The sequence below is a fragment of the Thalassophryne amazonica genome, unplaced genomic scaffold (assembly GCF_902500255.1).
Source record: "Thalassophryne amazonica unplaced genomic scaffold, fThaAma1.1, whole genome shotgun sequence".
Lineage (NCBI taxonomy): Eukaryota > Metazoa > Chordata > Actinopteri > Batrachoidiformes > Batrachoididae > Thalassophryne > Thalassophryne amazonica.
The window spans coordinates 1-11,268 of NW_022986234.1; the positions used below are offsets into that span (position 1 = coordinate 1).

The 11,268-nt window shown below is 49.7% G+C and overlaps 1 protein-coding gene across 1 annotated transcript; it reads left to right on the forward strand.

The window, feature by feature from the left end:
* Positions 1–6,698: 6,698 nt before the first annotated feature.
* On the forward strand, positions 6,699–8,635 carry LOC117505647 (surfeit locus protein 4-like; the record flags this gene model as incomplete). The annotated part of the gene is made up of 2 exons (XM_034165220.1): positions 6,699–6,923; positions 8,350–8,635. Coding segments are annotated over 2 exons (495 nt in total), but the record flags the coding sequence as incomplete, so codon positions are not given.
* Between the last annotated feature and the right edge of the window lie 2,633 nt (positions 8,636–11,268).

The window sequence follows — 11,268 nt, forward strand, 5'->3', positions numbered from 1 at the left end:
TAGCTGACAGCTAGTCGAGTCACCTTTTTTTTTTCTACATTTTCTGTGAATTGCAGGTCATTTGAGCGTCCTGTTACGACTCCGTGTTGTGAAGTTGGTCATATTTGTGGACTTTTCTGACAAACTCATTTGATCCGTCATCACAGTGTAATCATCACTGCAAAAACCAATAAGAGCCAGTTTTTATAAGAGTCAGGCAGGTTCTGTTAGAGGGTGATTCATGGCCCCTTAAATTTGTCCCAAACTTTTCTTTTGGTAGATATATGTTAGAAAGGAACAGAAATCACATTTTGTATCCTTGATAGGGTCCAGTGTTTTAGGGGGTCCTGGAAATTTGGGGTCAAATGACAAAATTTATGTATTCAAATGCTCATATTTCTGTGTGTCCTGAGTGAGCCAAGTTGATTTTCATGAGTGTTAGTCTGTCAGATATGACTCTACAAAAACTTGAAAATTTTGGCGGCTGACTCAGGGCACAGCCCACAGGTGGCGTCCTCTGTCCTCCTGTTACATGTGAGGGTTTTTAATAGAAATGTATTATGATGGATGGGACGTTTTGTCTGATGTGATCAAAAAATCCATTAAATACAGTGTTTATTATACAGAAAACCTTTCAAAAGCATTGGGACTTTGCTTTTGTCCGATGAGTGTGAATATCCATGTTGGGAAAGTGTCAGTACACGGACCCACAACGGGGCGCAAATGAACGGACAATGAAGAAAGTCAAATAACAAGGCTTTACTGTTGTGAACACGCACAACAAATACAACAAATCACAATTTCGGTCTCAAGTTAAATTCCAACGGTGTCGTGTGGGCAGGCTCGACGATAGGAGACGTCTGTCCAAGACGAACCGGAACCACCCGATTCCTCTGCCACCGAACCCCCGGGAATACTGGAACCGCCAAGTCCCGAACTCCCAGGTGGTCTCTGCCTCCGCTCGTCGGATCCGGTACTGCTGGCGAGGAACAGACACAGTCAGACGTGGGTGCGGCTGCACCCAACAACACTGGGGTGGAAAACACCACCTCCACCTCTAATCAGAAAACAACACTGTCTAGTACTAGATACTTATCCAATACGTTCCTTCACAATGATTAAGGGCTGGCTGAGTTCGTACCTCCTTGGTAAGCGATATCTCGGCAATGAGTGGAGATGCCGTCCTGCTGATATACCTCCTCGTGATTGGGGATCAGCTGTCTCCAGTGATAGATGAAAGCGTCATCCTGGCTGCTCCCGTAAGGCGGCAGCGCCCTCCGGTGCCTGGAGCCCGCACTCCAGGCAGGCGCTCTCTAATGGTGGTGGGCCAGCAGTACCTCCTCTTCAGCGGCCCACACAACAGGACCCCCCCCCTCAACGGGGCCCTCCTGCGCAACGACCAGGTTTGTCAGGGGTGGCGACGGTAGAAGTCGGCCAGGAGGGCCGTGTCCAGGATGAAGCCTTCTTCACCCAGGAGCGTTCTTCGGGGCCATACCCTTACCAGTCCACCAATACTGAAACCCCGGCCCATCCGTCGGATGTCGAGGAGCAGGCGTACGGTCCAAGCCGGCCCTCACGTCGATAGATCCGGGCAGGAGGTGCGCCGGACCCGGAGTGCAGAGGGGTGAGGTGTGATGGGGTTTAATCTGGAAACGTGGAATACTGGATGAATCCGCAGTGAGGAGCCGGAAGCTGGAGCCTCACTGCGGCGGGATTGATGACCTTGAGTATTTTGTACGGGCCGATGTATCGTTCTTTACAGTTTGGGGAGTCCACTTGAAGGGGAATGTCCTTGGTGGACAACCACACTTCTTGCCCAGGACGATACGTGGAGCCGGGGCCCGCCGCCGGTCTGCATGGTTCTTCGCCCTCGAGTCCGGGCCCTCAACAAAGCAGAACGGGCGGCACGCCACACCCGACGGCACGCCGTAGGTTGGCCTGGACCGAGGGCACACCGACCGTCCCCCTCAACCACCGGAAACAACGGGGGTTGATACCCCAAGCACACCTCGAAAGGGGAGAGGCCGGTGGCTGATGACACTTGGCTGTTGTGGGCGTACTCGATCCAGGCCAGGTGGGTACTCCAGGCCATCGGGTGCGCGGCTGTCACACAGCGTAGGGTCTGCTCCATCTCCTGGTTGGCCCGTTCTGCTTGTCCGTTGGTCTGGGGGTGATACCCGGACGAGAGACTGACCGTGGCCCCCAGTTCCCGGCAAAGCTCCTCCAAACATGCGAGGAGAACTGGGGACCGCGATCAGAGACGATGTCTGATGGTATCCCATGCAGACGGACGACGTTGGTGGACTAGGAGGTCCGCTGTCTCCTGGGCCGTGGTAGCTTCGGGAGGGCCACGAAGTGGGCGCCTTGGAGAATCGGTCCACTATCGTGAGGATGACAGTGTGTTCCCTGGGACGGCGGGAAGACCCGTGACAAATCCAGGCCGATGTGAGACCAGGGGCGATGAGGCACGGGCAGCGGCTTGCAGCAACCCCGATGTCTTGGCGGTGGTCGGCCTTGCCCCTGGCGCAGGTGGTACAGGCCTGGATGTACCCCCGGACGCCGGCCTCCAGGGACGCCCACCAGAAGCGCTGCCGGAACGACTGCCACGGTTCTTCGCACCCCAGGATGACAGGAGAGCTTAGAACCGTGACAGAAGTCCAAAACTGCAGCCCTGGCTTCTGGTGGGACGTAAAGTTTGTTCTTCGGTCCGGTTCCGGGGTCCGGGTCTCGTGTCAGGGCCTCCCGGACGGGTCTTCTCCACGTCCCCAGGTGAGGGCGGCCACGATAGCGGACTCCGGGATGATGGGATTCCGGGGGATCCGACGGCTCCGTTTTGACCTCTTCTTCATGTACCCGGGGTCAAAAGCATCCGATCTTTGATTTTTGGTCCCGGGACGGTAGGTGATCCGGAAGTCAAAACGGCCGAAGAACAGTGACCAGCGGGCCTTGCCTGGGATTCAGCCGCTTGGCGGTCCTGATATACTCCAGGTTCCGGTGTCAGTGAAAACCGTGAATGGCACGGACGTTCCCTCCAACAGATGTCTCCACTCCTCAAGAGCCTCTTTCAACCGCAGGAGCTCTCGATTGCCGACGTCATAGTTCCGTTCGGCTGGGGTCAACCTGCGGAAAAATAGGCACACGGGTGAATGACCTTATCGGTCTTCCCGCTTGGGACAGCACGGCTCCTATCCCTGAGTCCGAGGCGTCCACTTCAAACCACTAACTGGCGACTAGGATCGGGCTGCACCAGAACAGGTGCAGACGAGAAGCGCCGTTTCAACTCCTTGAATGCGGCATCGCACCGATCCGACCAGGTGAAGGGGACTTTTGGTGAGGTCAGGGCTGTCAGGGGGCTAGCTACCTGACTGTAGCCCTTAATGAACCTCCTGTAGAAATTAGCAAAGCCTAGGAACTGTTGCAACTTCCTACGGCTTGTGGGGTTGGGGCCAGTCTCTCACCGCGCACCTTGGCCGATCAGGAGCGACGGAGTTTGAGGAGATATGAACCCCAGGAAGGACAAAGAGGTGCAGTGGAACTCACACTTCTCGCCCTTCACAAAACAGCCGTTCTCCAACAACCGCTGCAGGACCTGACGTACATGCCGGACATGAGTCTCAGGATCCGGAGAAAAGATGAGTATATCGTCTAGATATACGAAGACGAACCGGTGCAGGAAATCCCGCAAGACATCATTAACTAATGCTTGGAACGTCGCGGGGGCATTTGTGAGGCCGAATGGCATGACCAGGTACTCAAAGTGACCTAAGGGGGTGTTGAATGCCGTTTTTCCACTCGTCTCCTTTCGGATCCGAACCAGATGATACGCGTTTCTAGATCGAGCTTGGTGAAAATTGTGGCTCCATGCAGGGGTGTGAACACCGAATCCACAGGGGCAACGGGTATCGGTTGCGAACCGTGATCTCGTTCAGCCCCCTATAATCAATTGCATGGACGGAGTCCGCCGTCTTTTTTGCCCACAAAAAAGAAACCTGCGCCATCGGGGAGGTGGAATTCCGGATCAACCCGGCAGCTAATGAGTCCCGGATGTAGGTCCTCCATTGATTCGCGCTCAGGCCGGGAGAGGTTGTACAGCCTACTGGACGGGAACTCACTGCCCGGAACCAAATCAATGGCACAATCATACGGACGGTGGGGGGAAGTGTGAGCGCCAGATCCTTGCTGAACATGTCGACAAGGTTCGTGGTACTCCACCGGCACCGTCCCCAGATTGGGCGGGACTCTGACCTCCTCCTTAGCTTGGGAGCCGGGAGGAACCGAGGAACCTAACACACCCCGATGGCAGGTCTCGCTCCACTGAACCACTACCCCAGACGGCCATCAATCCGGGGATTGTGCTTCAACATCCAGGGAAATCCTAAAACCACACGGGAGGTGGCCTGAGTCACAAAAAACTTGATCACCTCTCGGTGATTCCCGACACCACCAGAGTTACAGGGTTGTTCTTATGCGTGATCGGAGGGAGTAGGGAGCCATCTAGTGCCCGAACCTGCACAGGCGAGGTAAGCGCCACCAGAGGGAGCCCTATCTCCCTAGCCCATCTGCTGTCCAGCAGATTCCCCTCAGAGCCCGTGTCCACCAGTGCTGGGGCCTTCAGGGTTACATCCTCATAAAGGATTGTAACTGGGAGTCGTGTGGCAATGTGGGTGTGTCCCACGTGAATGTCTCGGCCCACCCCTAGCCCAGTTTCTAGGGGCGGGCGTTTTAAACCGCTCGGGGCAGTCCTCTCATATGGTGCTCTATTGCACCACAAACAAAACAAGCTCCCGTGGGCCCGTCTCCTCTGTGCATCTGGTGCCCTAAATGTTGCCCTACTCGTGTCCATAGCTTCGTCAGCAGGGGGAGCTTGTGGCCCCACGGAGCGCAGGGGCCGTGGAGTGTGGGGAAGGCGGAGCGCGGTCGGAACCGGAAGGGAGAGGGACGGCGCGTTGCCCGGCCCACGCCCTTCGTCTCGTTCCCGCCGACGTTCTTCTAACCGGTTGTCTAACCGTATGACGAGATCGATGAGCCCATCTAAATCCCGCGGTTCGTCCTTAGCCACCAGGTGCTCCTTGAGAACCAAAGACAGTCCGTTTACAAAGGGCGGCGCGGAGGGCAGTGCTATTCCAGCCGGACCTCGCAGCCGCAATGCGGAAGTCGACTGCATAGGCAGCTGCGCTCCGACGCCCCTGTCTCATTGACAGTAGCACGGTTGAAGCGGTCTCGCCCCTATTAGGGTGATTGCACACGGTTCTGAGCTCCCTTACAAACCCATCGTATGTCAGAAGGAGCCGTGAATTCTGCTCCCAGAGCGCTGTAGCCCAAGCGCGTGCCTCACCGCGAAGCAGGTTTATTACATAAGCTACTTTACTAGCATCGGTCGCGTACATGACGGGACGCTGTGCGAAGACGAGCGAGCACTGCATCAGAAAATCCGCGCACGTCTCCACACAGCCTCCGTACGGCTCTGGGGGGCTTATGTATGCTTCCGGGGAAGGTGGGAGAGGTCGTTGAACAACCAGTGGAACGTCTATGTTACGCACAGGGTCTACGGGAGGGAGAGCTGCAGCGGCGCCCGGAGGGCGCGCTTCCACCTGCGCGGCGAGAGCCTCCACCCTGCGGTTCAGGAGGACGTTCTGCTCGGTCATCAAATCTAACCAAGTCGTGAAAGCGGTGAGGATCCGCTGCAACTCACCGATTACCCCTCCTGCGGACGCCTGCGCGTCCTGTTCTTCCATTGGCCGTTCAACAGCCGGTTGACGCCCCTCGGGATCCATGATGTTGGCCGAGATATCCTGTTGGGAAAGTGTCAGTACACGGACCCACAACAAGGGGCGCAAATGAATGAAAGTCAAATAACAAGGCTTTACTGTTGTGAACACGCACAACAAATACAACAAATCACAATTTCGGTCTCAAGTTAAATTCCAACGGTGTCGTGTGGGCAGGCTCGACGATAGGAGACGTCTGTCCAAGACGAACCGGAACCACCCGATTTCCTCTGCCACCGAACCCCGGGAATACTGGAACCGCCAAGTCCCGAACTCCCAGGTGGTCTCTGCCTCCGCTCGTCGGATCCGGTACTGCTGGCGAGGAACAGACACAGTCAGACGTGGGTGCGGCTGCACCCAACAACACGTGGGGTGGAAAACACCACCTCCACCTCTAATCAGAAAACAACACTGTCTAGTAACTAGGATACTTATCCAGTACGTTCCTTTCACAAATGATGAAGGGCTGGCTGAGTTCGTTACCTCCTTGGTAGAGCGATATCTCGGCAAATGAGGTGGAGATGCCGTCCTGCTGATATACCTCCTCAGTGATTGGGATCAGCTGTCTCCAGTGATAGATGACAGCTGTCATCCTGGCTGCTCCCGTAAGGCGGCAGCGCCCTCCGGTGCCTGGAGCCCGCACTCCAGGCAGGGCGCCCTCTAGTGGTGGTGGGCCAGCAGTACCTCCTCTTCAGCGGCCCACACAACAATCCAGTTCATACAGTCACAATTTAGGCGAGTTTGACTGTATAAACATTTAGGGGTTTAAAAGCTGCTTTTTTTGGGGGGGGGGCGATTAACTGACAAAATGTTTTCTGTGCGAGTCCTCGTGTTAAATGACGACCGAACTCAAAGTAACGGTTTCTGTGATATTGTGTAACACGTTGTCATTGTTATTTGTGCACTTTGATCTCTGATGGATCCTCTTACATTTGTTTGATTTATTTACAGCGTTATAAAACTTTAACCGTCCCGCGGTCTTGCAGGAACCTGTCGCTCTCTGGTGGTTTGCTCCTCCTGCTGGCCGACGGCTGCACTGAGGTTCGCGGCGTGTTCGCTGGCGTACCGTCTCTCAGGGGGCAGAATTCTCATAAGCACCTCCTCCAGCTGGGGGGGCGTGTCCTCCTCGTGCTGATGTTCATGACGCTGCTACACTTTGACCTCTCCTTCTTCACTGTGAGACATGCACACGAACACACACACACACATGCATGGGTTGGGTAGTAACCGATTACATGTAATCCGGATTCCATAATCCTCCTACAAAATACAAATGTTAATAATCAGCCCAGACTGTCATCAGATTACAGGCACGTGGTCGAGGATTACTTGTTTAAGTGTTGATTATTAAAATATGGTCATTCTAAATTCACAGAACTTTTTTCGGTGATCCAGTGCTACTAACTCATTAACTAGACGTGAACTGGAAGCAGCTCTACCCATATAGTCACTAGAAGTCAGTCTTCAACCAATAGCCTGTCTTGTTTTGTTTATTTAGGAGTCTTAATTGCAAAGTCAGCAAGTAGAAGAAGAAAATCCACAAAAAAGAAGAATGAAGCAGCCACAGTCCGTCCACGCCACCTTAAAAAAACAAAAAAAAGAACTAAAAACAAAACCATACGCCATCGTTTTAATGGTGTATTTTCCAGTCTGTCTTGTTTGTTTTACTCGTTCTGCTATTTTATTTCAAAGCAACCTACATGTGAAAACACACTGCATTATTACCTATGGCCACAAGATGGCACCATCTACACATGTGACATGCTGATCCTGAAAGCGGTACTGTGATTCACACATCAGAGCAGAAGGTAGCAGTGATGTAGCGTTTAGCTACATGCCAACTGCAATAAGATTTGAAAAAGAAGGTTGAGCAGTGGTCTTAAAAGAAGAGAAATTCATAAATCATGCTCTCAAACTGAAAGGCCGCACTCTGCAATACTCGGCACTCCACTTGTTTGCACTTTGTGAGATAGCCAGAACAGCAATAAGGAGGCCAAGCTTTTAATTACATTTAGTGAGGTAAACATGCACACATTGTCTATTAGTCTTGTTCAGTAGCGACAGGAAGCACTTTATGCTTGATGCACAAGAATTCTGGTGTGCTTGAATTTAAATGGCAAATAAAATTCATTCTGTTCTATTGAGTTGTTTATGCCTTGTACAGTAACATCAGTTAGCCCATTAGCTTCTGCTCACTAAATGTGACCTGACTGTTTACCACACTGACGCCTCATGCACAGCACATGTTAAATATGTCAGTGCTGTTTCCTGTTATAAAGCTGAAAATGCACCTGTGATCTTAAAAACATATGATGTTACAGGTTAGCATGATCAACATGAAGAGATGGGAAACACCAGACTGACCAATCAGCTGGCTGCAGCAAGTACACATAGACTCTGACCTACTGGAGCACAGTTATGACCTGTAGGAGCAGGGTCATGACCCCTGCTGTAAATAAATCAGTGCAAGAAGTCCCTTGTGTGGTCTGTCTGTGAAATAGCGCCCCTGTCAGCCTGTCACACCTGTTACACACAGGAAGTTGTTTTATAGTTTGCATTGTTGCGTTGTGGCTGACTGGACCGTGTCGCCATCTGGCTGCAGGTTCTGCAGAACCTGGTGGGCACGGCGCTGATGGTCCTGGTCACCGTCGGGTTCAAGACGAAGCTGGCGGCGCTCACGCTGGTCGTCTGGCTGCTCTGCATCAACTTCACCTTCAACGCCTTCTGGACGGTGCCGGCGTTCAAACGCATGCACGACTTCCTGAAGTATGACTTCTTCCAGACCACATCAGTGATCAGGGGCCTGCTGGTGGTGGTGACAGCGCTCGGCCCGGGCGGCGTCTCCGTGGACGAAAAGAAGAAAGAGTGGTGACGCGAAAAAGAAAAAAGTCACCGCATTTAAGTTCCTTTTCACAGGTATCCCATCATGCCTTGCTCATCCTGCTTCTGTTTTCAGAGCAGCCAATCAGATACTCTGAGTGTCATGTGATGAGTTAGACTTAAGACAGAAAACATAGATATAGTATATCTTATACATATCTGTGACAGAAAACAATTTGACCCCCCCACCCCCCTCCCTTTTCTATTTCCTGTTATGTAAAAATTTGAACGGGCCAATCAGCTGCCTCTCCTACAGGAAGTGAGCAGAAGAACTTTCACTGTAAAGGTGTGTGAGAAACTAGAGGAGCACACCTCAGAGTGCCTCACTTAGCTAGGTCTTTGACTGTGTGACCTCTGACCTTAGTGCCACCATATGTTAAAAAAAAATGCTGTAAATCTGGAGGTCAGAGATCGGATTGATATAATTCTTTTTTTTTTTAATATCTGCTTTTTAGTACATTTTCTGCCTTTTTTGTAGCAGAGATCTCGCAGGGGTGGTGGCCAAGTGGTTAATGTGCTTGGTTTCAGTTCGGAAGGTTCTGGGTTCAAATCCCACCCCTGCCACATTTCTCCATGTAATGTGGAGTTGCATCAGGAAGGGCATCCGGCGTAAAACCTGTGCCAAATCAACATGCAGATCCACCTTGGATTTGCTGTAGCGACCCCGAGTGCAAACAAGGGAGCAGCCGAAGGGACTTACTTTTTTGTAGCAGAGATCTTCCAAAGTTGTGCTGCTGAGGCAGAATCCATCCGTCTGTGTGGACGCTGATATCAGGTGTCCAGCAGATGGCGCTATTTAACCAGTGTTTCCTCAAACGGTCACATTTTTTTTCCTCCTGGTTTTATTCTGAGCATCGGTGACAGATTTTAATATTTTTCTATGTTTTTTGTAGATGTTGAATAAATCCAGTCTGACATTGTGATGCAGTTTGTTGATTGATTTTTTTCATGTTCTGATGTTTCACCAAACAGTCAATTTGCAGAATAAATTACTGCAGATTAATGTCAGATTAATGGGTGTGTGTTTTAATATGATTTGTCATCTTTCACTTTCGATGCTGGTATTTTAAATATAGGTGCTTCATTAAAAAGTCTCAAAAGGCTTCATCTAAAATACAACCTTAATTGGTATTAAAATGTCTTAAATCCATTTTTCAAGTCTTAAAAATCACAACACGCAATGTGAAATTTTATTGATATTTTCTTGACAGATTTAAAAAAATGGCTCATCCCACACTTCCCTGTCCTCAGCCAAGTCCTAACCTTTTTTCAGCAGATGTGTGATGTCTCACATTCACCCACTCACACGCTGATGTCAGCGCAGTGCTCAGCGGCACACTGCCACTAAATTAAATTCTGGGATGTTTCTGTTTTGTTTTATTGGGATCATTAAAACATGAAAAATCAGGAAACTGCACCACAAAACGCAGGCTTTTTACTTTGTTTTTATTTTAGTTATTTTTACTTGTAAAATACAAAAATGCAACATGAAGGTTGCACGGGGAGATCGGGTGCCCACTTCTGTGAGGTGAAATATCAGTTTTAGGGTGATTCTTTAACTACGGGCACTATTGGCCTTGTAAATGTAATTTCCACCACACCATTGCCTTACAATATAAAGCGCCTTGGGGCAACTGTTTGTTGTGATTTGGCGCTATATACATGTGCTCTGATGTCACTGTTTATCTCCATAGAAACTACCCAAACAATCTTTCATACAAACTGTTTAAAGGGACATTACAGTGTTGTGGTGGAAATTACGGCAATAGTGTGGGACAACTACATTTTGTTTAAAAAAATCAACAGTTGTATGATATTGAATACCCCAATTATGGTTTGATTATTTTACTGATATTTTATTCAGAGATATTTAAAACATTAGAAAAAATGTTTTTTACCATTCATTTTATCATTGAAGATCAAAAGTCTGGGTGTGGGACAAGCACAAAACGGCAATATTTGCATATAATGATGCTGAAAAAAGGTGAAAAAGTCATCATAGACTACTAGAACAAATTTCTTAAAACACTTTCATTGTAAAGATAACTATAAAAGTGTGAAATTTCCCCTTTTTTCTGTTTTTCATACAGTATGATCAAAGGACATAAGTGCCCGTAGTCTAAGAATCATCCTTTAATCAGAATCTGTTGTTGATAGAAGTCTGATTTATATTCGGGGTAGAGCCCGACTGATATATCGGCTGGCCGATATTATCGGCTGATATAAGCCCTTTTCAAAGTACTCACTATCGGACAAAATTTTGCAGATAGAACGCCCATAATTTCTCAGAACAATTACTGAAATAATGTTTGTGTCAGCAATGTAAAATGGCCTTGCACCGTTTGTCCAGTAGATGGAGCTCTGACTCCATTCAACTGAGAGCTGCTTACGCCCCTGCTTAAATGTGTTCATCACCGGCCCCGTAGTTCGCCGTCACACTGCACTGATCGGCTGACAAAAGCATACAAGTAAGTTTATAAGGATGTTTTTTTCATCCAAATATCGTTATCGACATCGGCCTAAAAAAAATCCATATCGGTCGGGCTCTAATGAGAACAAAGCTTCAGCTTTTAGCTCATACCTTTTTTGTTAAGGGTCCAAAAAAGAACATTTTATGAATTAAAAAAAAATTATATCGGCT